This window comes from Vigna unguiculata, chromosome 9 (assembly GCF_004118075.2).
Source record: "Vigna unguiculata cultivar IT97K-499-35 chromosome 9, ASM411807v1, whole genome shotgun sequence".
Classification (NCBI taxonomy): domain Eukaryota; kingdom Viridiplantae; phylum Streptophyta; class Magnoliopsida; order Fabales; family Fabaceae; genus Vigna; species Vigna unguiculata.
Window position 1 is genome coordinate 40,238,973 of NC_040287.1, and position 26,154 is coordinate 40,265,126.

The 26,154-nt window shown below is 29.6% G+C and overlaps 4 protein-coding genes across 7 annotated transcripts; 1 reads left to right on the forward strand and 3 right to left on the reverse strand.

Moving 5' to 3' along the window:
• Positions 1–2,071: 2,071 nt before the first annotated feature.
• Positions 2,072–3,510, reverse strand: LOC114164444. Of its 2 annotated transcripts, XM_028049119.1 has the most exons (4): positions 2,878–3,510; positions 2,679–2,759; positions 2,495–2,564; positions 2,072–2,390 (listed from the first exon to the last, which is right to left on the reverse strand). In XM_028049119.1, exons 1-4 carry the CDS (start codon positions 3,250–3,252, stop codon positions 2,365–2,367), a joined length of 552 nt encoding a protein of 183 aa, XP_027904920.1. In that variant the 5' UTR covers positions 3,253–3,510; the 3' UTR covers positions 2,072–2,364. The 2 variants fall into 2 exon arrangements, with proteins under 2 accessions (XP_027904920.1, XP_027904919.1); XM_028049118.1 differs by having other exon boundaries at positions 2,072–2,564.
• Positions 3,511–8,646: 5,136 nt separating this feature from the next.
• On the reverse strand, positions 8,647–11,428 carry LOC114162992 (heptahelical transmembrane protein 4-like). Of its 3 annotated transcripts, none has more exons than XM_028047026.1 (4): positions 11,145–11,291; positions 10,194–10,464; positions 9,565–9,856; positions 8,649–9,441 (listed from the first exon to the last, which is right to left on the reverse strand). In XM_028047026.1, exons 1-4 carry the CDS (start codon positions 11,182–11,184, stop codon positions 8,791–8,793), a joined length of 1,254 nt encoding a protein of 417 aa, XP_027902827.1. In that variant the 5' UTR covers positions 11,185–11,291; the 3' UTR covers positions 8,649–8,790. The 3 variants fall into 3 exon arrangements, with proteins under 3 accessions (XP_027902829.1, XP_027902827.1, XP_027902828.1); XM_028047027.1 differs by lacking the exon at positions 11,145–11,291 and adding an exon at positions 11,301–11,428 and having other exon boundaries at positions 8,650–9,441; XM_028047028.1 differs by lacking the exons at positions 10,194–10,464; positions 11,145–11,291 and adding an exon at positions 9,917–10,025 and having other exon boundaries at positions 8,647–9,441; positions 9,565–9,809.
• Positions 11,429–11,524: 96 nt separating this feature from the next.
• LOC114163725 (putative nucleobase-ascorbate transporter 10) lies at positions 11,525–14,124 on the reverse strand (the record flags this gene model as incomplete). The annotated part of the gene is made up of 8 exons (XM_028048019.1): positions 11,525–12,095; positions 12,237–12,379; positions 12,461–12,538; positions 12,848–12,939; positions 13,288–13,346; positions 13,446–13,532; positions 13,696–13,795; positions 13,931–14,124. Coding segments are annotated over 8 exons (972 nt in total), but the record flags the coding sequence as incomplete, so codon positions are not given.
• A 7,261-nt stretch (positions 14,125–21,385) lies between these two features.
• Positions 21,386–22,991, forward strand: LOC114164687 (cysteine-rich and transmembrane domain-containing protein WIH1-like). The gene is made up of 3 exons (XM_028049434.1): positions 21,386–21,560; positions 21,651–21,768; positions 22,778–22,991. Exons 1-3 carry the CDS (start codon positions 21,500–21,502, stop codon positions 22,848–22,850), a joined length of 252 nt encoding a protein of 83 aa, XP_027905235.1. The 5' UTR covers positions 21,386–21,499; the 3' UTR covers positions 22,851–22,991.
• Positions 22,992–26,154: the final 3,163 nt, after the last annotated feature.

Sequence of the window (26,154 nt, forward strand, 5' to 3'; positions counted from 1 at the left end):
TATTTTTTTAATTTTATATTTAACAATTATTTTAAAAATTAATTTTTTATTCTTTATTTATCTTAACTTAAATCTTTATAAAAATTAAAGATGCCAACACACTAATAACACTAGTTAAATAGTAAATGGATACTTAATGAGACGGACAACATATTAAAGAAATATACGACTAATTAATGTTAACATCGTTAACCGTATAAAATTATTATAAAAAAAAATTAATATCTCAATAACCTTATATAGTTTGTTTGATCTTGAGTGCTAAACAATATCGTCTTAAAAATCTGTTCCGTTAGCCATATGTTACTGTCGAGTATTTATAGAAAAATACTTGCAGATTTTTGTATATGGCTAGATATTTATGAATATTTGTAAATATATATATATATATATATATAAAATTTTAAATAAAATTATTTAAACTAAATATTTAAATATAAAATTAAATAAAAATAATTTAAAAGTAAAATTAAAATCAAATTATTTATAAAAATATTAGTACAAGGAGTTGTACAAAATTATAAATTTAAAAAATTAATCTTTTTAAAGTTGCTTTAATTTTATAGGCTTTAATAAAAAAATAAAAATATATGAAGATAAACTTTAAATAATTCTTCAATAATTATTTTTCTCCGTAATGACTTTATTTTGATGATTTGATGATTTGATTTAAGAAAAAAAAATCACTAATAATTATTATTCAAAAAAATATAAAAAAAAAAGAATAATTACGAGTAGATAATGGATATTTGTGAATGAAAAATGATATTTTGATTACTAAATTTTAACAATTTTTTCTTATAATATAATGTGTCATTTTTTAAGTGATTTTAAAATATTAAAAAAAAAAAATAAGAACCATTTAGAAGATGTTAGTAAGATTATAAGAAGGTTGTGAAAATTCAGTAATAAAAAATTATTTTACTTTGTGAATTGATATCATAATACTTGTATATGACCTGTTAGAAAACAGGTAATTAAATATCTGTATTTATCATATATATTTATTATGTGTCATGGATTTTATATGTGAATATACGTAATTACGACCTTTATTTTGCCTTCCGAAGTTGAAGGAACGAAAAAGAGAGGCAATTTATTTAATTAATGTTTGTAGAGTAGTGGTTGGTTAGGAAGATGGTAGATAGAAATATAGAAGGTGAAAATAGTAGGTCGAAAATGTACTTTAAAGCGTTTTGTTGCGTTATGCGTGTATTAGAGTGTTTTGTTGTTTTCATTGATTCTACATTGTTTAAATTGGTGTGGATAAGGGCGAAAAGCAAGAAAGGCGCAATAATTGGTTAACTGTAAGTGGGTAACGCCAATTTAGAATGGGCAATGAGAAGAGGGATGAGTAGTGAAAGCAGGGGTGTTGTCTGTTTCCCAACATCTGAGTTCTTTTCCGATAGATCCATGCTTTGGTTTGAGTCTTGGAATAAAAGATTGTGCTGGATATTCTATGAAAAACAAATTCAATAATTGTACCACCCAGTGTTGTTGTATATGGATCACAGTTTATGTGGGTAGCTATCAGGTGGTGGTGGGGGTGCCTACTTTCGCACCTTGACTGTTGGTTGCATTTGGATACTTGTCTATTTTTGGTTTCAACCAGCTTAGGTTACCATATTAACCCACCCAAACTGTTTCAGAGCTAGCCTGGCACTAGCTCAACTTAATCAACTGGGTCCTTCTGCTGCTAACCCCTTTCCTTGGTACAAATCCTTTGACTGTGTATTTGAGTCATGTGTACAAACTTCATTTTTAACCACATTCATTTTTTCATTTTCAAATTATGTGATTCACGTGAAATCATCCATTTTCAAATTATTACTGCATTTGTGGGACATGATACTAAATCTGCTTATATTTCAGTTTTCTTTGTTTATTTACGATGCGTCTGAATCTTAAATTAATTGATACCGACAAAAAAGATACTTGAGTTTGTTTCAAAGCATGATAAAAGATGATGGTGTTTTAATGTAATTTTGGATGATCCAAATTGGTTAGTTTTCTGCTACTTCATGTTTGAATTTAGCAACGTAATGCTTGTCTTCTGGAGAGCAGAGAAATATGTATAAAAAAAGTGTGAGCATATTCATCAGATGACAGCAGAGAAAATGGAATCAGAAACCTCTTAGAGTTTCTTATATTCTTTTATGTTGTTCCAAACTGCATTGGCAGTGGTAACACAGCACCCACTAAAAAGAACAGTAAAATTACAAAAAACAGTAACATTACAACATAAGAGACATTCCTTTTTCTTCTTTTGAAAAAAAGGAGTTCTATTTGTCATTGAACAGCATCTACTTTGATATCCCCGGGTCTTTCTTTCCACAGTAGAAGCAAAAGCCACAGGTAAAATTGTCATTTCTTTCCTTCATTGAAACCATCTAACATCAGGAGAAAAATGATGAAACAAATTACTACGAGGCACGTGCCAGCTTATAGGAAGGACACAAACATTAACAACATAATGTCCAAAAAAATGGATCACCTGGTTCCTCTGAAGTTTGTTTTCCAGAACGCTCAAAGAAACTGAAGTGTTTCTGGAATTTAGATTTTCTCTGCAGTGATTCACAAGTTCGGCTCTCAAAATTAACAAAATGTGAAACCAACCCGGAATAAGCAGAATGTGTTAGAAAAAAAATATAAATGATCAAACTTTCGATTCGATGTACCTTTACTTTTGTTCCCGAGAAGCATGGAGGGAATTCCACACCATTCTCCACTGCTCCATTCCCTGAGAAACTGACTTTCTTCTATTCAAATATAAAAAATAAAATAATAAAAAAATCCCATTAACATTACACACAAAATAGTTATGCCATAAAATTACATCACAATTATAACAACAATTACATTTGCCTTGTTACTTGCCTTAACACAGGTAAGAACAGGGGAACTGGCAGTGTCGTCGAGGGTTGAAGGATGTTGATTGTTACCATATTCTTTGACCTTCTTCTTCTTCTTCTTTTCTGATTCTTTGGTGTGGTGAGAAGAAGAAGAATACCAATTTACACAATTGTGTTGATCATCATCTTCATGGTAATGAGGAGGACCAGACGAAGCATCAGAGATCATGGATAAATCTTCTTCTTCCTCCTCCCCCTCCTCCATTGTAGCCCCCTTTCCTTCATAGTGTACTATCCCACCTCTCCTCTGGAAATAGCTTTGAGAGAGAGAGGATTGGTCCAGGTAATGTGTCCAACCAGATTCATCAGCACTATTGTATTGCGAACTTGATATATCCATTTAACTCCTCTTTCTTGGAGCGATTGGCCCTTTAATGTGGTGATCAGGTGAAAGAGTGCAGAGTGGTAGATAAAGGATCTGTTTTCTGTGTTTCTTTGCTCTGGTTTTTGTGGTTCTCAAGGTGGTTGTTCTCAGTTTAAGTAGAAGAGGAGGAACACTAGAGGGTGGAGAAAAAAATAATTCATGGACAAACAAAAAGAGAGAGAGAAAGAGAAACAAACGAATCACACAAGAATTCTAAACTGCTTGTCCCTTTGCTCACTCCTTTCGCCTTCTTATTTTATCTTTATGCGAATGAATCAACACTGCCAGTTGGCTTTGTGTGCGTGTGTGTACTAAAGTGTCCATCAGTGTAGACTGTAGAACGCGAGAGAGAGAGAGAGAGAGAGAGAGAGAGAGAGAGAGAGAGAGAGAGAGATCGTGGCAGCATTACCAATTACCATGCTCCAGACATAGTAAGTGATGTCCTTTCAAGTTAAAAAAGTTAATTTTAATTTGGTGTAGTCACTGCTAATGATGCTTTAATGATTAGTGTTTTGTTCCCGTTAATCGTTTTTCAATGTGCGTGTTTTGCAACCACCAACAAACTAATTTCTTGAGGTCTATCTCTATTTTCTTGAGGTTTTCACTGAACAGGCATTTGTCACAATCAGCAACCACGCACTCGTGCAGCACATAGCTTAGTAAATGAATTTGTGGTGTGGCTCTATTATCTCATTTAAGGGTTGTTTTGGCTTGTTCCACTTTTTTAGTTGATATGTAAGTAGAGGATTAAACACCACTCTTGGAGTTAGACAGAGTGATGTTTCATAAAGAGGAAGCAGTGGTAAGCACCGACTTGAGTGTGATGCCAACAACAAAAAGCAATTATGGTTACCGAAAAAAAAGACTGCTGCTTTGCTTATTTACGTGGAATATTCCTTTGAATGCTTAAATACCCTGCAGGCATCAACACGGAAAAGATTTTACCCGACAGACACATGAGTCACATTTTCACGTTCTCTTGGACTTTCTTTTTCAAATGCCAAGAGTAACAAACGCTTAATTGGCTTAATAAATATGCATCTGCGGCGTCAAGTTAAATGCAGAAAGTGAAAAAGGACACAGTAGAAAATATATGAAGCATCATGATGAGGATCCAAAAGATGGGGGTACTGTACATTAAGATATACCCCGCATGTGTACAACTTGCTTTTTGAGACAAAAACTTACCCTTCCCAAATGGTAGAAAATCCATATGGTACTTACAACACATGAAGGGCCCAGCGTAATAGGGTAGCTCTTACTCTATGTGTGATTTTGTACACGGAAATAATGTCATATTTGAGGAACACTGTGCTTCGGATCTGACACTTTGGCACATATATGCCTAGCTTGCCACATTGGATCATTCCATACCTCACACTTTTTATTTTATTAAATTTAAGAGATGCCTCTACAAAAAAAATTAAAATTACAACAAACGTGGTACAAAAATGTTATTTTAATTTCAACATAATAGTTTACATTAAAAGCAAAACTTATAAAGATATTCTCAAAATGATGTGATGAAGACAAAACTTAATTGAAATAAAAAATATATAATAAGAGTTCTTGAAAATGCTCTTATGCCATGTATGTACGGATAACAGTAAAAAGTGAGAAGAACCAATTCGTGATTGACGTTGGAAACGTGGCAGTGACAATAAATTTTGCTTTTCTATATTTGTTTTGGACTTATTTGTGAATAATCAATTGAGTGTAGTCACCAAGTGGCCCTTCCTCAACGCAAGAAGCTAGTGATGAATGGGAATCTCTATTCATTTATTCAAGAAAATATTTAGTCTGTGTGGACAATGAAGTGTGACTTTATGCAAAGATGTCCCTCTTTTAATAGATTATGTCCTTTTGCACTTCTGTGATGCATATCCTTCTCTGTTAAGCACCGGGATTATCAAACTAAAATACACACACCACAACTCAAGTAGTCAACTAAAGGCTAAACCGTATTAAAATAAACAACAGCAGCATGCAAATTCACTTTTAGGATTTTGGACTCCAACGTTATACAATCGGAACCAGACAGATAGACATTATTACTTTATATCGAATCCTCTTTTTCAACCTTCCTCTCTTTCGGTTTGGTACGCCGGTAATCCTTTTTTTTTTTTAATTTTAGAATTGTAATTTGTGATTCATTTTACAAGATTCTGACATCGATTTACATTGTTATGAGAAGTATTATGAGTTGTTGAATGTATATATACGCTTTTCTCTCTTCTACATATTCCTGTTTCCATTTGCGCACCTTTATTAAGTTGGCATTTCCAACCGCACGAGCTTTGCTATTATTGTCACTTTTTTAATTGCAAAGTCAAAGATTGCCGATTGCGAAATTAAACTGTTTCAAGATTCCATTCCCTAGCTGCACCAACTTTCTTTACCTTTTACACCCAAAATGAAGATCAGTGTTATAGTGTGTGTCGATGCGTGTCAAATTTTTTTAAAGAAAAAAAAAAAGAAGATGCAGATGATGATGGTTTTGTGAAGAAATGTAGTTAGAGTTTATTTATGAGTTGAAGGGACATTGGTGAATGGCAATGGCATGCGCATCTGCGAAATGTGACAGAAACAAACACTGCTTCTTCGCCCTCTTCAGAGACGAGAATCAAGCCAAAAATGACAAATTCCCAACTACCCTACAACCCTAATCAAGCACGTGATTTTAAGTCTCATGCTTTTCGTTTTATTCGTCCACTCATCACCTCTCTCTCTCACTCTATTTTCATTTATTTTTTATTTATTTATTTTACTTTCCACATTCTCAATCTATATTGTCCTTTTTAGTGCACTCTTATGCTACTATTTTATTTGTTTGTCACCGGTATCTTTCGGTACAAGCTACAAACTCATTATTCATTATTCATGTTACAAGAATCAATATTTCTACCAAAAGCATCGACCCATTCTAAATATGAACTTTAAATGATTACTTCATAAATCAATTTTAGCAGCTCATTGTTATATAAAAATTCAGTTTTATCATTTATTTAAGTCTAAAATATTTAAAAATTGATATAATTAATATCTTTATTTAACTTTCCTTTTTATATTTTATATCAAGTTTCTTATTTTTGTTTATGCTCGATAGGACTTTTCAAAAAAAAAATATTAGTGAAGTAAGTCAAATCATGAAAAAAAAAAGAAAATGATACCACTTTCGAAATTTTAGACTATTAAAACATATATACAAAATATTTGGAGTACCACAAACACAAAATATATTAAAATAAAAATAAATTGTTATCATTTATATATTAAAAGAAATTAGGGAACCAAAATCTTCTGTAACAAATTCTATCCAGCTTATAATTCAAAATCTTAACATAATAAATTTATAAATATTTTTTTGGGTTAAGTATATTTTTGGTCCTTTAACTTTTATAAAATTTTGAAATTAATTCATTTCGAAATCTTAGACCAATTTAGTCCTTCATCTTTCCAAATACATGGATTTAGTCATTTTAATCAAATTTTGTTAAGTTTAGTTGGCATTTCAAACGTGTTTCATAATAGTATTTGACTTAACATTAAAATAAAAAGGTGTCAAACAGTATAAATAACTCAAATATAATTTTGAAATACGTACGAAACATCAAATAAACCTAATAAAATTTGATTAAAATGACTAGATCCATGTATTTTAAAAGATGAATGACTAAATTGATCCAAAGTTTCGAAATAAACTAATTTCAAAATTTATTAAAGGTATTTGACTTTTTTCTTTATTCGATATAAAACATAAAACCATTTATGAATTTCCAACATGTTATAACTCAAATGAACACATTATAAAAGAAGCTTTGATAAGAATTGAAAGAGGACAAAATTGTTAGATGGTTAAACTATTTCAAATATTGAATCTGTGATAAAAAAAAAAAAAAGAGAGAGAGTGGAATCTAGAGAGCAATGTTTGAAGTTTGAAAGAGGTGAAGATTTGGGAATAGTGGGATGGTAGGCTCAGGGGAAACCAAAGAAAAAATATTCGAAATTGTCTTTTGTGCAATAATGGTTCGAAGTTAGAAGGAGAAGATGAGAAAGAAGAGAGAAGCGGCGATCCAAATACAACTGACCATGTTTTCCGGAGGATACAGGCGTGTGATTTAGATAGGGATGCTATTTCTTACTATTTTATCCACACACTTCAATGCGCACCATGTGATCAACCTCCAATTCCCTACATATTATTGTACTTCCCATCTTTTCAATCAAATTATCATAATTCAATGCTGCCAGTTAACAACTTATTAAACATTTTTAACTGTTCTATCATTTTCTTACCTTCTAAATGCTAATCATTCATGTTACAATGTCAAATAAAGTCCATTATTTTGCATCAATTTGTAACTGTTCTTTGGAAACCTTACAAGGTTGTTGTTGCATCTAAGTGTTTAACAATTGTGGAGTGGATATATTACTACCATCCCTTTTAGGTTTAAATGTACAAATTAGTATATTTTAACTTAATACTGTCAAAGTAAGTTTCATTCTATTCCTTGGAAAATAACTTACATCAAAATGTAGAATAAATTAGTCTTTCTACATTTGAGGTATGTGATTGTTTCATTTTCTTTCCTCTGTTAAAACATATAATTTACTCTATTCAACTTATTATTACTAAAATTTATTCATTCGTTTGTATTATTTTAACCAGAAATATAATGAAAACATTTGTAAGATATATATTTAATATTTATTTTTTGAATAATTATATAAATGATAACTGTAAAGTTATAAAATGTTGTCATCTACATACTATGTTACTTTTTTAATGTTTAGGTTTTACTTGATAATGAATTTTCTAACTTAAATAGACTTACCGATTAAAAATAAAACTGATCAAATAGATTTATTTAAAAGCATCTGCTTTCAATGTTATGTTTATTAAATTTAAAAAAATATGTTGCATTCAATGTAGTATTATTAAAATTACTGTGAATTGTATTTACTGAATATAATAAAAATATCAATGTATTTAAATATTCATAAAATTATATACTAATGATAAAATCAATTAAATACTACCCTAATACTTATGGTCATTTTATTTTAGTTATTTGTATTATTTTTAAATACATTTTTTCGGAATAATAATTTAAATATATAATTCAATTTAAATTAATTCAGAAGAGTTTTTAAAATAACTATGAAAGGTGAAAAATAAAAGATAAATCTATTTATCTATCTATATAAATATATAAATATAAAAAAATATATTGACTGAATAAAATAAATTTTATGAACTTTTTTTAACTATAATAATTATAAATTTTAATATATGTGATATTATTGATGGAGAAGAGTGTGTATGTTTTAGGAAAAAAGAAATTATGAAAGTTAAAGGAATTTTGATAGAAAGTTTTGAATGTATGTGTTAAGAAAGGAAGGATTTATAGGGAAAAGGAGAATGAATGTTAGAAGGGAATGTAGTTTTGCTCTAGTTATATTCATGGCCACATAAAGAAAGACAAAAGGTTCACTATATGTATATATATGTACCTAACAACCTTGAGAATCTCTCCATCTTAGGTAGATTAATCCATCAACATAGTGTGTGTATGCCCCTGCCACAACCAACACATGAAACAGTTGGTGACTGTGTCCTGCAATATCAAATTTCCCAGGCATCCACCTCTCTGGTATCCTTGCCACATAGATTACTGCTCCCAAAGCATAAAGAACTCCCATCAGTATCTCGTACCCTGTTGTTTGCAATGCCTCAGGTTGATGCTTGTGCAGTATGAGTTTATGGATAATGGGTGCCACTCCTGAAAATCCCATCAAAAAGAAGATGGTGGCACGGTACTTCCTGAACTCAGACTTTTGAAAAAATGGGAGAAGAGAGAAGATCATAGAGGCTATCCCCATCAGTGTTATTAAGCCTAAGTAGAGGTAGCAGGAAAAAGGATTGCACATGAATGTGTAATACACAGGAGGGTAAAATGAAGTTGCAATCAGTGCAGAAATCCCGGCATAGTCAATTCTCAGCATGATGTAGGAAAGGCGCTGTGAATGGCAAGCAAGGAGGTGGCATGTGCTGCTCGCCAGCAAGCAGAACATGGCCCCACCTAAGAACGCATAGAATGGCCACCTCGTAATCGGTTGTACCACTAAGGGGGATACCATGTTCATGTCACCTTTCACACCATTCTGAAACAAAGTATAATTCTCATATATAAACCAACATCAATGTTTTAAATGCATCAGATTAAGAATAGATGAACAGAATCTTAATCTTAAAGGACACTCCAACCAAGAGGAAGAGGAACTTACAAGGGAAAACTGCTCAGGCAAGCATTTTCTGAGAAGTTCCACTACGGTCCAACCTGATACTGAGGAGAAGTCTAAAGAATAAAGGGATGTACTCAAGTCGTTTAACTTGAGAGTCTCATGCATGTTGGGCAGTGAAGGCAGGCATTTCAAGAGCTCTAAACGAATCTTGTTCAGATCAGCTTTCCCGATCAGTTCAGACAGATGTTGAACGGAATTGAAATCCGCAACCATTGGAGATTTTGAAGCTGTGTATATGGTGAGAAACAGAAAAAGGAAGAACCCTATCAAATGCCTGAAACAATGTCACTAGCGTTACGTGAAGGATTGTAATTTGGACTAGTTAACTACGCACCTTTAATGTTGTTTCTTAAAAGTGACATACTTAAAGCACATGTATCTAGAGATCATCTTCAAGATGTACCTCAGAGCAACAAATAGGACATGTTTTGAAAGAAGCTAAACTATGAGTAACAAATATAAAATAGAAGAAGTAGCACCAAGTTAATTCACACTCTTGCAATTTAAAACTAAAAAACGCACTTCAAATGGGAAAAAATACAACATAAAAGGCACCAGGTTTAGCAGATATATAATGAAAGGTATCTGTACTTGAAAGTCAAAGTACTTACGTCCAGACATTAAGTGTTTCATTATGAATTGAGAAAATGCTAAGGAAGATCTGTTTCAGTGGCCACTCTGATCTATAATAACCCAATATGAATTCATTGTCCCTCATATAGGCTGGAAGTGAATTGTATTCTACAAGCTGATATTTTAATTTTCTCCATAGTCTTACTCCCTTCCGTAATTTTGAACTTGTTCTTTCATCTTCGCCATCAAGTAATTCATTAAATTTTTCGGGTGCAGCAATAAAGCCATCAGATGCACCACGTATCATCTCTGCAATGTGGACATAAAGGAACACTTTCAAATCAAGAAACTAGATTGGTTAAGTCGGTTTAACAAGAAAAGAAAACCCAAAAGGCAAATTATCAACACCCATCAAGAAATTATTCACCTTCAAAAGTGAATCAAGACAACAGAATAGTCTCTAATCAAAAGGGATGGGGGAGAAAAGAAGGCCCAAAAGAAAAACTGCAGAAGCAGACAACAGAGGATGAAACAATGAGAACAAGGTACATGGTCATGCTACAAGGTTCCGTAGAATCAGTGAATTAACTGTGCTCCTGAGATCTTTGAGGAAACTGATCTTCCACGCAGATTTCAAGAAGAAACAGTAAGCAGCCTTAATAAACAAAATAAAATTAATAACGTAAATTTTACACTCAAACATGAAAAGGATTAAGGTTGTCAAGTTTTTTTTTGGAGAATTTGAGTCTAAAAGCAGCATTGGAACCTTGTAAATGAGTTTTGGTCAACAAGAAAATCGAAGCCTGTGCTTCTATTCATTCCTAAATTTAAATATCAAATTCAAAATCACCAAAATTTCCACCTTACAATTCAAGTTCAAACACCTGAACGTAATCGGATATTGTCGCCATTTCATCTATTTGGGAAAAACATCTGACATAGGTGCATTGATTTAAAATTCATTAGTAAAAAGAAAAAAAACCACAGACCTCTTTGGACAATATACATATGTGTTGGTCCTTTAGACATTGCTGATATTGATCACAGTTCTCCCATGTAATTAAAATAAATTTACAACGCAGACAGTGGCACAGTGCATCCAATGTAAACGCAGAGTGTGAAAATTGTATGAAAATTTGACTTGCCTGAAATTTTCAGCGGACAGAAGTATCCAGATGAATACTGATATGCCCGGGAAAGGGAAGAGACAATACTGTAAGAAAGATGATAAGGTGGTACCGGAAGATGGTATCCCAGTCCCGGCAAAGGACATTACGCCATTCCAACGTATTAAGAATGACATTGCATAAACCTCAGTGTGACACCTAATACCTATTTCTTAGTTTCGCCATGTTGCAACCTCAAATTGAGACAACTCAGAACGTTTATTTGCCATTCATGGCTTGTGTGATCCCATATATTCTCTGGCAGAAAAGGTCAATCCTTTTTCTCTCTCTTGGAATCGTCTATTCGGATTTCTATCTACCCTATTTTTAATTTTCTATGATCTAAAATCAGCACGTCCCTCTGATCCATACAACGTGACCACTTTCTTTTCTTCTTTGATTAAATTTCTTCTCTTCAACAAGTACAATACCAACTCAAGGAAATAATATAGTAAACAAATTATTCCCATTATCAACAACATTATTCCAATTCAAACAACGCTATTGGAAACTAGAGACAAAATGTTTTGAAAAAAAAAGAAGTAATGAATTGGCTTAAATAGCGGGAAAGAAGTCGTTGAGTCTGCATGGTAATCTATAGAAATCATCGTTCCGACCATCAGCATTATATACACTGAACTTCTCCCACCACTGCAAACCGCTATCCTTACGGGCTGCATCATTTTCGCATGTGAGTGTGGTGTCCAAAATTAATGCAATCAACGCCGCCACCGTTGCGTGCGACATGAAGATCACGCTAACCATATCATTGAACTGCAAATTCATTGAAATGACACAATCATGTAAATCACTATTAAATTTGATCAGAATCTAGTGCCTTGGAAACTCTAATTTGAACTTAATGCGTCATTGTGAATTAAATTTCAATGATTGGTTTCGGTTCAGGCCTCTCACCCAGCCGTGTTGATGCTTCACGTGAAAAATTTCTATGAAATATTGTGGTATGGAGAGGCCGAGGAAGAATGAAGAGCCCAGCACGAATTTGGTTCTGAAACTGTTGAGGTTACAGAACTGGAGAAAACCAAGACCTGCAGAAGCTGCATATCCCAAATTGCAAACTCTTGTCAAGTTCATGACTAGCAAAGCTCTACAAAGACTGTTGGTTAGAGAGAACTTACAGACATAGCCTAAGAGCACACAGTTTAATGCTGCTATGATTGGCAAAGGTATGGAAGCAAAAAATGCTCCCACTTTTCCTGGTTGAAGGGAAAGTGTGCAATATGAGATATCGTTAATTGAAGACAATAATAACACTGCATAGACAACATCATGAACGACACAACCTAGACACAACTTCAGTTTTGGTCGTGTTTTCTCAAATTAGTATTGAAGTGTCATCTTGGTATTATGCAAATTATTAAAGTAAAACTTCCATTCTGACACGAGAACAATGCCAACCATACTGAAATAATTGTATTCAATTTTTGCCTCATTAGGAAATTCCAGATTTGTCAAGTGAAGATCATTAAGCTTCATAGATTACCAGAGATGTTAGTCTATCATACCAAATATAGAGAAGAATATCATAAAGCCAGCTGATATTTGGATGACCCTTCGGCTTCCCGCTCTAGTGAGTGCCAATAATCCAGCATTCTCCCTGAAACCAGAGCAATGCAAACGCGCAAAGATGAATATGGTTACAGACTCGTAACCACTGAAGTTTTTGGGGGCAGAACCATGCACTAACAGGAACTACGAAGGCAAAGAAAACTCTCTAGTTTTGGGATCTTTACCACCATCATATTTTTCTACTTAAAGAATTGTATAGGGAATGTTTAAAACGAAACATCGTTCCACTCTTTCCTACACACATTTTATAAACAAAAAAGTTTCTTCAAAACAGACAAGAATGTCCTTAAATCGGTTGAGCTTGAAATCATGAATGATAGGTTAAGGCTCATCCATAAATACATTCAAGGGGTTTTGAATGTTGAGATGGACTTACACTGAAGCCGTACATCCAGTTACAGAACCCAAAACGCCACTGAAAAAAGAAGCTACTCCCTGAAACAACAATAAGAAGGACGCAAACAATCAATATTAAGTTCCCCGATTGTGATTTCAGAAAAAAAAAATTACAAAATAAGTGCATGTGGATCTTACCACCCAGCCGGCTCCGCGGCCAATAACATGTGGTGGCACGGGTGTTGCACTTCCATACCTTGCCGCGGCATAAAATGCACCGGTAGACTGCATGTAAACATGAAAAACGTTGAAATTCGAAACAAACATAAGATGGGATCTGGCTGCATGTTTAAGTGTTTATTTAGATTTAGGTAGGCTAGTGAAGTTGCTTTATTGCAAACTATCATAATGATTAAAGCATGGGTATCTCTGTTAAGGGTGTGCATACCTCAAAAAGAGAAACAAAAGAAGCTGCTGTCATAGCCAAAGCTTCTCCAAAGTTGAAGGTCGGAACCCCCCATTGGAATGGCACAAAAGGGAGATATACCCTGTATTAATGCAGACAATTTTATCAACATCTCATTCAAAGACTGAAACTTGGTGGATAAAGCAAACCTTGACTCTGAAAGAATGCAAGTTATTTATGATTAACTGGGAAAACTTAATCTGTCCACAATCTTTACCAAGTAGAAGAACTGACAAGACCAGAACGATCAGTGCGGCAACTATTCCCAGTATCTCCTGGCTTGTTGTTGTATATAGTGCTTGCAGTCAGAATCTGTGCGACTAACCATGCACTTGCAATGGAAAACAACACCGCAAATCTGCCGAAGATAAGCTTGTTGGCGCTAATAAATCTATTAAGATACTGCAAAAAGCATAGAAGATAACGAATACATCATGGACCGAAATTTAAGAATAGAAGTAGTGAATTTTGAATTTAGCTGTGTCATATCTCACACATTTTACTTGACACTAGCAAGATTAACTACTTGCCTGTGAGATGAAAACAAAAACAAACAGTGCTGGAAGCCCCACTTCAACACACTCTGCCAGCTGCAACAGTGATAAGCCAAAATAGAGGGAAAGTCAATCAAAATAATCCTACCAGCAACTTATAGACTTGTAAAAAGCTAAATTGCATAAAACTCGAGAATTAAGATTCAAGTGCTCAACCTATTTGACTGAAACATCTACACCAGAGGAGAAAAATTTTACCATTGGGAATCCAAGATGATAGAGACCGAGGCCAGTGAAAGTTACATAAGAGACAACAGAAAGTGGGCTGAGGAACCTAAAGCAGCACAAGAGAAAGCAATTGATTAGGTAGATATAACACGCTGAAAGTGATTAAAGGATTTTATGAACTCTAACTAGCCAAAAAAACTGTAAGCATGCACTTACTAACCTGACAGCACCCCTCCAAAGGCCCAAGAATCCCACCACTATATGGAAACATGCACTTACAATCAAGGCGCCTTGTATCCCTCTAATTGTATGAGTGAACCTCTGTTCATCAGCAACATAAATTGAACATGGAGAAGTTCTACAATTCACAAGCACTTATACAAACAAGCATAGAAGATAATCTCCTTTACCTCATAAGGATCTGTATATGAACTGTATCTCTTGGCATGGACAATTGACATTGTGGGTATTAGGAAACTGTATGAACCAACAACTACAGTTGGCAATCGCGTTCCAAACCAAGATTGCAGAAGTGTGCTTGCTCCAGAAACAAACAATAGATTCTGTATCACCTTGGCCTTCTCAGCCTACGTTGATTAAGGATTTCAGTGTATAATACCCTTGTAAAATTTGAAAGAGAAAAGAAAAAAAAGATCAAGAAATAAATGGAAAGAAGCTTACGTGACCCCCACCCATTTCAGTAACGATCGTAGTTGGAATCAGAACTGTCACACCAAGAGTCAGAATATAATGCTGGAATCCCAATAACACTGCTTGTTCTGCATGCATGGCAGTAACAAATCCAGATACAAAGTTTAAAGCTCAGGAAGATAAAATTGATGAATATTTTGGTTCGTGAAAATTATAATATTGTGCTTCAGCTTAAATTTTCAGAAGGAAAACTCAATATTCTGAGTAAACACACTGTAGTTGTTTTAGCATAAAAAGAAAGAAAATAAGCTATGAACAGAATATACTGACGCCAAGGAGGAGGACTGTTGATGCAATACTGAACATCAGGTAATTGTTCTTTCACTGGATGAGGAAGAGCTAAAGCCACTTCAGATTGTGTCTTTTTATTACCGCCACTGCCACCGCCACCGCCACCGCAACCACCACTGTCACCGCCCTCAGTCATGTTTGTAAGAGCGGAGAAGGACACTGTGCAAGAGAACTAAGCCAATTATTTAAAGTGATATTTTCTATTTGAATACAATTTCACCTATTAAATTACTACACATAACAGTTATATTGTCTTGATAGCCAAATAATACAAATTATTATGCGATTTCAAGAAATGAAACCGTTATTCAACGTTATATTTTGGTAAGAAATAGTTAATTGTAATAGATTGTATCTAATAAAAAAATAAGAATGTAATCATGAATAACACAAGAAGATTAATCCGAACATTAAGATAACATAACCTTACAGAAATATAAATATTAATTATGTATGATTTCAGTTCTTCTGATGAAGAAAACAAAAATAATTTAATTAATTAGTCAAAATCTGTTCTACTAGTGAATTAGTTAAAATGTACTTAAATTAACTAGACAAAATCTTGCTCTACTAGTGAATTAGTTAAAATATACGTAAATTAACTAGAACATTGCATAACAAAATTATTAGTTTTTTAATTAAAAAAATCTTATTTCATTAAAATAAAATTAATATAATTTTAAAAACATTGTTTTCGATTTTGGTTAAACTTCTATTCAACTGAAAACGATTCCAATGATCAAACCTTTGAATTAAGTCGTTTAAATAGAACACATGAACATACGAAAACAAAAATACGGAGACTTCAAACTCTATTTCTGGACAGTTTTATATAAATAAAGATAGTTTAACCCACCTTTTTTACTCACTTTTTTATCCATTTTTAACTCCTTTCTTCAATCACCATTAAATCATTTATTTTGATTCTTTCAAATGATATGATGTGATGTGATGATCCAATGGAGATCGAAGTAGTGGATTATAAAAGTGGGTCAAAAAAAAATATCAGGTTAAAGTATCATTGTCCTTTTATATAATAGTGTTAAGGCAAATGAAATCATGCTCCAACAAAATTTTAGTCATAACAATTTTTAATTTTGTTTATCTCAAAATTTATTATAATTGACAAATGAGAAATTCAGAAATTATTCCAATTAGTCAAATCATTCTATTTTATTTTTGCAATTATTTCCTGTATCAGGGCCATCAATTTGGCTCGGTCCACACGGTTTGACTCTGGCCCACCTAGATCGGAACAAAAAAAAAATCAAAGACCAAAAAGGCTTCCAATTAAAAAGTTTAGGAGGTCAAATTATCTATAAAAGTTCTCAATTAAAAAAGTTTACGGGGTCAAATAATTAGAGATGGCAAATAAACCCGTCCTCGTGGGTATTGTCCGAACCCGTCCTCGCTTTGATGGAGAATCCCTGCATTGATTGGGTATGGGTATGAGTATGGGGAATCCCCAACTTTTTCAGTTGGGTATGGGGATGTACATATCCCCGCCATAATACCTGTCTCCATCATATCTTCATTCTCATTTAAATTATTAAAATATTCACAATTAATTAAGTAACCCTATATATATATATATATATATATATATATATATTCTATTTTTATTTCTTTTAATTATTTGGTTTGTCATGAAACTCATTCGCACCTCCAATATATTTTTTATCTTATCATAACCTTTATGTAATTATGTTAAAATGATGTATGTTAATTAAAAAAAAATTATGCCTCATATTTGAATATTTATATTATTTTTTAATATTTTTATTTATTATATATTTTTATTTCACATGAGAATGTTTATACAATATAACAAAAATTATTTACTTATTATTATTATTATTATTATTATTATTATTATTAATTTTTGTTTAATTTGAAGAACTCTTTTGTTTCATTAAAATAATTTTCGTTATTTTTCAACCATTAAGTATATATGTTGGTATTTGAAAAGTTTTCTTAGTTCTCTAAGATATTTTTCATCTTATCATACCTTAATTATATATTTGATTTCCTTTGTGCGGATTTCTTTCGATAGTTTCTCAAATTATTTCTAAAACACACATTTGTTAGTTTTTTAATATTTTTATTTGTTGTTTATTTTCATCATGTAGAAAAATATTTCGATATATTCAATCTAATTATTTTTACTTTATAACTCATTATTAATCATACTGTAATTTTTTCACTTTAAATTATGTTTGAAGTGGTTCAAATTATATATATATATATATATATATATATATATATATATATATAATGATATTTAGGAATAGTATATGATAATTCACTACAAGAAAAACATGAAATAGTGATTGATTTAGTCATTAACCCATATCAGTCACTATTTTTCGTCATTGGTGGTAGTAGTTGATTTATTGTCTGAATCAGTGATTAAATTAGTGACCGATTCAATGATCGAATCGGTACTTGATTTAGTGTCCAATTTAATTACTAATTTATTTGTAATTTAATGACAATTTTTTTTCGTCACTAATGATATTTCTAATTAATTTTAACCGCTTCAAATATAATTTAATAATTAGTTCTCTAAGGTATTTTTCATCTTATCATACTTTAATTATACATTTGATTCCCTTTATACAATTTCTTTCAATAGTCTTTCAAATTATTTTTAAAACACACATTTGTTAGTTTTTTAATATTTTTATTTATTGTTTATTTTCATAAGTAGAATAATATTTTAATATATTCTATCTAATTATTTGTTATTTTATAACTCATTATTAATCATACTGTAATTTTTTCACTTTAATTGTATAAATAACTTTTATTTACTACAATATAAAAATTTAATGTAATTGCTATGAATATTTATTTGTCACTATCCAACATATATTGAAGTTTAAAAAATACAAAATCTATATCAAAATTTTATTATTAAGTTTATTATTTGTTCTTTGTGTCATTTTGATCAAGTTATGTATTATAATTTTTATTAGTGTATAAAAAGAGATTCATTAGAATTTAAAAAATTGAAGTAAACAAATATTTAAAATATATTTTAATTTGAATATTTTTTTTCCTTTTATATTTTTTTGAAATATTTTTAATTTTATCAACTAAGTTTCATCAATGTTGTAGTTTGCAAATTTAACAAATGTTTTGGTTCTCATAAAATTTTATTTGGTATTCTAATCTAAAATGTATACAATTATAATTTATTTCTAAATATTTGATATGGAAGAACAATCATCCTCCTAATATTGAATATTTGATAATATTAGGTTTTCTTTACCGTAATTTTTTTTCTTTTATAAAAATTAATATTGAAGTAGTTAGAACAGGAGTACGGGTATGAGTACGAGATTATACCCGTTACCCGGTGGGGATGGGATGAGACAAAAGTTTGATACCCGTTGGATTTGGGTATGGGGATGAGGATGAATTTTTTCTGCGGGGATGAATATGGGATAGCGAAACTCGTCCCCACCCCGCCCCGTTGTCATCCTTACAAATAATTCATAAAAATCTTATATGTTAGGGTCAATTTCCTTTTTAAACATGAAAAATATATTATTATTTTTTAAATATATCATTAATATTTTTTGTTTAGGTCAGCTTTGTAGGTTTGGTCTCATTTTGTCATGGGATCGAACCGGACTGTCTCAACCGCTGACATGAACTAAACCATCTTGACTCATCTTGACCATCAGCACATGCCGACCTGGGTCAACTCATCTCGGTCATGGGACCAAACTGGCCTATCTCAAAATAAATAAAAATTAATTATATTTATGAAAATAAAAAAGGTATAATAGCTAAATAAAATTAAGAATAAAAAAGTTAAAATATTAATATATTGTTGAATGAATATAAATTTTTTTATTTTGCTTTATTAAACACAACACAATTATATATGATACCAAATGTAAAGAAAAATATTTTACATATTAACGTATAATATATATAAATATATATATATATATATATATATATATATGTTTTCTTATTTTTTAAGAAGGAAAATAATTTTGAATAAATTTATGTTTTAAAATAAAATAGAGAGTTAAATATTTTTTTATCTCTTAATTCTTAAATTTTTAGTAAAAATTAGAATTAGTCTCTTTTTAAAATTAATATTAATAAATAACACTGAAAAATAAATAATATTAATTCAAAATTTTAAAAATAATTAATTTTAATTTTTTTAAAAAATTAAGAAAAAAATATATTTAATCTTATAATTTATTATAAATGATGCGATATCTTTTAATTTTTTTTTCATAACATATTTTAAGTTGTTTAGGCTTTTTTTTTTAAAATTCACCGTATAGTTTTTATACATCAGTTTATTCCCATGTTTATTATTATTATTATTATTATTATTATTATTATTATTATTATTATCGTTGTTTTAATAATATTTTTCATGATAAATTATTTTTGTGCTCAAATTTTATAAAAATGAAAAATATTTTGGTTCTCTAATATATGATGATAAAATGAAATTATTAGTTAACTATTTTTTTATATCTTATGTATATAAATAATATTAAATTATAAGTTACTAACGGTTGAAGAATACAAGATGTGAGACATTAATTATTTGTTTTTAATAAACATCAAATTCATTAAATTGATTTTCAGTGACTTTGGACAATGTGTAAAACCCGTTTCCAAATAGAAAATAAAACAAAAACGGCTTCAAGTAATAAGATTAAAACCATTGGTCGGAAAATAAAAATAGGAAAACAAATACGCGTAGAAGCTACGCGTCTTTGTTGATAAAAAATAAAAGTTACAATTAAAAATTAATTATTAAAATAAAAAATATTACTAAAGCTTATGTTAAAGTTATAATATGTGGGTGGTGTAATAAAGAGTATTTGAAATATTTTAAGCTTACCAAATTTCCTACCAATCATAAAATTAATAAAATTGGTTAAATTTATAAAGATAAAAACTATAGAAAAGTATGTGCACGCAAATAATTATAAAAAACCAACATTATTACTTTTATTAAATATTTAGAATCAAACTCATTAAAAAGTATAAATAGATTAAAATATTAAATCGATCTGATATATAAGTATATTTCTTCAACATTGTTTCATGATATGATTATATTTTGCTTACAACATATTTTTAATTATTAAAACATAATAATGACTTTCTATTATAGATTTTAATTATATAATTATCTATTAAATTTATCAATATTTGATCAAATTAAAATAACAAATATAATAATAATAATAATCATAAACAATTATAACATTTTTTTTATTTGACAACTTTTACTATAAAACATTTTACATTTTAAAACAATGTTCTATAATTTTAAAAAATACTTAACAATGGTAAAAAAATAAAATACCAATTGAATCACACACTTTAATTTAATTCAAATTTTATAATAAATTAAAACCCATCTGAAAAAAAACATTAATTTTCTATATTTACCCAAATAACTATTTAATACAAAAAATTAAATAAAATCAAAACACAAAAATCCTTAGTTAGATTTACAGTAAATATTCATTTAAATCCATTACTAAAAAAATAACATGATATTATTTGACTTTATATTATATTATATTTTAATATATATATATATATATATTATATCTTTTATATTTTTATAATTTTTAAAGAAACTCATAATATTTATTATTATAATTATATCATCATTAATATTTTATACTATAATATAACTATTAAAATTTCATAAATTCGAATTCCAATCCTCATTACACTCCCAATGTCAAAATTCTGACCTATACAAATGTTTAATGTAATAAATTCATGAGTTATAGAGATCCAAAATATTAATTTCCATTTTCAGTTTTTTCCTGCCAGGACCACAGAAAGTCTGATTTTGAAAAATTTTCCATGTGACGCATGCATATTAAAACAACCAAAGCGTCTTTATGCAGCATTACAAGAAAGTAATTGCATGAAAGCGCGTTTCCATTAATGTGAATTTTAGTTTCATTCTTATCACCGTTCTCTCATCACCAACAAATATATATAGAGACATACAGAGAGAAGAAGATACACATTCACTTCTCCTTCCAAAGGCAATGGCTTACTACGGTCAAAATCCTCCTATGTCGGGGCCTCCTCCTCCTCCTGCTCCCATGGGTTAGTTTCTGATAACTGTTATTTGTTTACTGATTAATGATGAAATTAGTGATGATGATGATGATGAAATTATAAGTGGAATCTGTGTAGGGTATCCTCCACCAGGTTATCAAGGAGCTCCTCCTCCTCAACCTCAAACCTTTGTCACCCAGGCTCCGCCGGCGCAGAAACAAGGATCAGGAGCTGCTACTGGTGCAATGGCGGGATGGTATCTTCTTTCATAACTATACTTTCATTTTGTCGAAGGAGAAACCTTATTTCATACCATTTCAAAATTTTAATAGAGAAAAATTATCTTTTCATACTTAAAAAAAATGAATAGTAGTGAAGAACTATGTTAAATGATAGTAACATATTGTGGTGTGAAAATATTAGTATCCGTTGTTAAAAGATTTTTTTTTTTTTTTGAAAACTCAATACTATCTTGTACAGACAATTTGAAGACTTTGTTGGCGACGGTAAAAAAAAATGACATCTTGATTTTTGATAAACAAGAGTAATTTTATTTAGGGTTGTTTAATGAGAGTTATTTAGTTTTTTTTAATATTGGTCTGAAAAAATATTTATAAATAAGAATATTTTAAAATTGTAAATTATTGAACAATTTCACTCAATTTTCTTACAAGAGTTATTTCAAATTTAAATATTATATTAATGTAACTTTCACGCGGATGAGTTATTTAACATTAAATGAAGTTATTCATAAATTCATAAATGAAGAAGAAAAAAATATACTTATTAAGTAATGGTTTTTCATTGATTTTGTTTGACTTAATTTTTTTATATATGATTATTGATTTCCTACAATATGATTAATTATTGTTCATGAGATTTAATTATTTGATTTGCTACAATTAATTATATTAATTATATGATTAATGATTCTTTATGAGATTTAATTATTTATATTAATTATATGATTAATGATTCTTTATGAGATTTAATTATTTATATTAATTATGTGTATTAATTATGTGTAATACTTGAGTTATATCATATGTATTGCATTTTATATGTATAAATAAGACTTGTCTTCTTAGTAAGATGGCAGAGAAAACTAGTCTTGCATTTCTCATATTTTAATTTTTTTCCTTATCATCGCCTTTAAATTTAATAACATGTTTTTAATAAAATTAATTCATATTAAAACAATGGTTTTATTAGTAGTGAGGATGATTATTCATTAACATTTTTTATTTAATTTTGTTGTGTTGTAGCCTGGGCGCGTTGGGTTGCCTTTGTTGTCTGGAAATGTGCTGCTGCATGGAGTGCTTGGAGGCGTGTTGTTGATCTTCATCAGACGTCCACCAATCGTTCCTCATTTTCTTTTCTTTTTTTCTTTCAGCTTATATGAACTTTAAATTTGGTGTTCTTCTCTCCTTTTAAAGTAGAATTCAGTATAAAAAAAAAAATTGTGGTTTGCAACTTTAATTTTCTTCTTCACTTTTAATTTGACCCCGCATTTTGCATTAATTACATATGTGGATGGTAATTTCCTGCTTTTAATTTACCAATAGTCATATAATTCAATATATGAAAATAAGTGCTCACATACTGCATTAACTGCAAATGTCAATGATAATTTACATTGCTCTAAGGTCAAACAAATTTTGCATTTGTATTTAAAATGTAACCAAACAAAAAAATTGTATTTCATTCGGATAACTATTTAATAAAATGGTTAAGGATAATTAATATACATTAAATTTTACAAAAATACATAAATAAGTATAATATTAAAAAAAAATTGACCTAATAATAATTAATATAACTTTATTTTCTCTGAAAAATAAAAATGCCCATAAATTTTGTATATGTGTATTTAATATTTTATTTAATGTTCACAAATAAAAATTAAAAATAATTTAATAATAAAATAATTATATTTTAATGTTGTTAAAATATAAATATAATTAAATATAAGAAAGTTTAAATTAATAGAAAAATCAACAAAAAAAATAGTATTAAACATTCAAAAATTAAAAAAAATAACATAAGAAAATATAAATTAACAGAAAAATTAACAAAAAAAATTAGTGTTAAACATATAAAAATGTTACAAAAAAATGATTAAAGTGTCAATTTGAGACTTTGTTGATTTTTTTTTCTTTACAGTAAATATCTTAAAAATTTCAAAGTTTTCATTTTATAACAGTATATTATTGTCTAACAATTTAAAAGAATATTTTTACTTTTATAAAATTTATTATGTATATATATACTATTTTAATTATTGTATTCAATTATTTCAATTTTTAATGTAAAAATATAATACATTTATTATTTCTTAACTGATGACATTTCCTTAATAAAAACTAGAATTAAACAAAAACACAAGCATTCCTCATTACGTTTAATAATTACATTTAATAATTCTAAACATCCAAAAATTCATTGATTGTCACTAAATTTTTCCCCTTTTCGGTATTTTCCTTATCTGAACAACAGATTCTGATTTGCTACATTTTTCATATGATGCACGCGTATTGAATCAACAACCACAGTGTCTTTATACATTTTTACAAGAAGGTGATTAATTGAAAGCGCGTTACCATTTAAGTGAATTTTGGTTTATTTTATCACCATTCACCGCCAGCAACAAATATATATATATATATATATATATATATATATATATATATATATATATATATTAAATTATATGTTAGATAGAAATGAATTGTAAATAAGATACACATTGAAAATACTGACCTTTTTTAACAAAATAAAAACAAAAACAATTATTATAAAGTTATATTCCTATATTACATGAATATTTATATGTAATATTATGAATTAACATGTTTTATATTCTTAACTTCTTATATTATAAGTAAATTCATCATGTAATTATCATATAGTCTATTGTAAAATTTTGACTTTTCATATGTTTTCACTATTTTAAATTATTTTCCAATTTATCTACAACGGTATTATTTATTTCAAAATTAAAATCTCTTTAATCGTTTAAAATAAAATATTAAACACATGCATTAGCTCAAATTTGGATTTTCTTTTCGCTTTTTGATGTTTTTTCTTCTCCTTAGGTTTCAAAATATAATGATATTTACACAATTAATCATTTTCTTTTTTTTTAATCTCTCGTTACTGAGTACTCCAACCTGTAATTTCCTCTACTTTCATATAAATACAATCATATCTCAATTTTAAACATTCAAAATTGTTATTTCTTCACAACACATCCATCAATCTCACTCTAATTCAAGTTTAAACACTAATCACTACCAATATAAACACAACATATACCTTTTAGTTTCAAAATATAATACAAAGAGCCAAATTAACTGAACTAATATACTTGTTATCAATTTGTTTCTCAATCACATAAAATCATTCAATTTATATTATATAGAGTGAGTTGTCTAATCAGTGTATATTTATATTCGTCTCATATGTATTGCAAGACTTGACTAATCAATTAATGAACATGATCATTTAATGTGTATTAATAAACTCATATAATTTGTGTATGATCAAACTTGTATAATATATATTGTTATACTCATTTTGCGAGTAAATGGACAAATTCGTCTAGTGTTTGTTGTTAGACTTGTATAGTCTAGGGATGTGAAATCAGGCCAGGTCCACCAGCTTGCCAAGAAAAGGACGGACTGGGTTGGAATTTTACCCCGTCAACCCACTGTAACCCGGCCCACCTAACCTGTCAATTTAGCGGGCCAAAACTGGTCAACCTGTCTTGGGCCGCCAACCCATTTTTTTTTTGTTTAAAATTAAAAATAATATTTTTTTATATTATATAAATAAATTTATATATATAAAATATATTTATAAACAAAAATTTTAAAAAAGTTTAAAAAAATTAAAAATTAAAAAATTAAAAATTTAAAAAAAGAGGCGGCCTAGCCCGCCCTAAGACAACACGAGTTACAATATCCAACCTATTTATTGGTGGTAGGCCAGCCCAACCCGACCTGTTTTTGCCGGGCCACAAGCGGGCCGGGCTGGCCCGTTTTGTCACTCTTAGTCTAATCAGTGCTTTGACGAATTCTTTTAATGTGTATTCTTATACTCATCTAATCAATGTATGAAATGATTTATCTAATTTTCTTACTATGCATGTCTAATAGTTGTATGAATAGACTCATTTAATGTGTATTGCTAGACTTGTCTAATTAATACATTGACAAACTCATTTAATGCTCTTTACTTGTCTAGTTAGAGTATTCCTAAATTCGTGCAAATCAATGTATGAAATTACTCATCCAATATTTTTTGTTACACTCATTTAATGTCTATAGTTAGACTCGTCTAATATTCTTTGCTACTCTCGTTTAATGTGTGTTGTTAGACTCAACTGATCAATGTTTGTCTATTATGTATTTTTTATACTTATCTAGTAACAATATAAATATATTAGTAATATATTTTAAGACAATTAATTTGTTAGTTTTTTATCTTTTATTTCGTTCTTACTAAAGTCTAGATTTTTTTTTACTTTAAATACATGATAATATCATTTTTTATGATTGGAAAAGTAAAAAAGCAAGTATGGAAACGACTATATATGGCTTCACTGTTTCCAATGAAAATGAGTTGAGACTAAAATTTCACA

Excerpts from the sequence above, each read along its gene's own strand:
- LOC114164444 (XM_028049118.1), bottom strand. The coding sequence starts at position 3,252 with ATGGATATATCAAGTTCGCAATACAATAGTGCTGATGAATCTGGTTGG. Across the intron at positions 2,760-2,877 it reads CTGTTCTTACCTGTGTTAAG|AAGAAAGTCAGTTTCTCAGG; the intron begins GCAAGTAACAAG and ends ATATTTGAATAG. Across the intron at positions 2,565-2,678 it reads TCTCGGGAACAAAAGTAAAG|AGAAAATCTAAATTCCAGAA; the intron begins GTACATCGAATC and ends GAATCACTGCAG.
- LOC114162992 (XM_028047026.1), bottom strand. The coding sequence starts at position 11,184 with ATGTCTAAAGGACCAACACATATGTATATTGTCCAAAGAG. Across the intron at positions 10,465-11,144 it reads TATGTATATTGTCCAAAGAG|AGATGATACGTGGTGCATCT; the intron begins GTCTGTGGTTTT and ends TCCACATTGCAG. Across the intron at positions 9,857-10,193 it reads GAAACACTTAATGTCTGGAC|GCATTTGATAGGGTTCTTCC; the intron begins GTAAGTACTTTG and ends ACATTGTTTCAG.
- LOC114164687 (XM_028049434.1), top strand. The coding sequence starts at position 21,500 with ATGGCTTACTACGGTCAAAATCCTCCTATGTCGGGGCCTCCTCCTCCT. Across the intron at positions 21,561-21,650 it reads TCCTCCTCCTGCTCCCATGG|GGTATCCTCCACCAGGTTAT; the intron begins GTTAGTTTCTGA and ends GAATCTGTGTAG. Across the intron at positions 21,769-22,777 it reads ACTGGTGCAATGGCGGGATG|CCTGGGCGCGTTGGGTTGCC; the intron begins GTATCTTCTTTC and ends GTTGTGTTGTAG.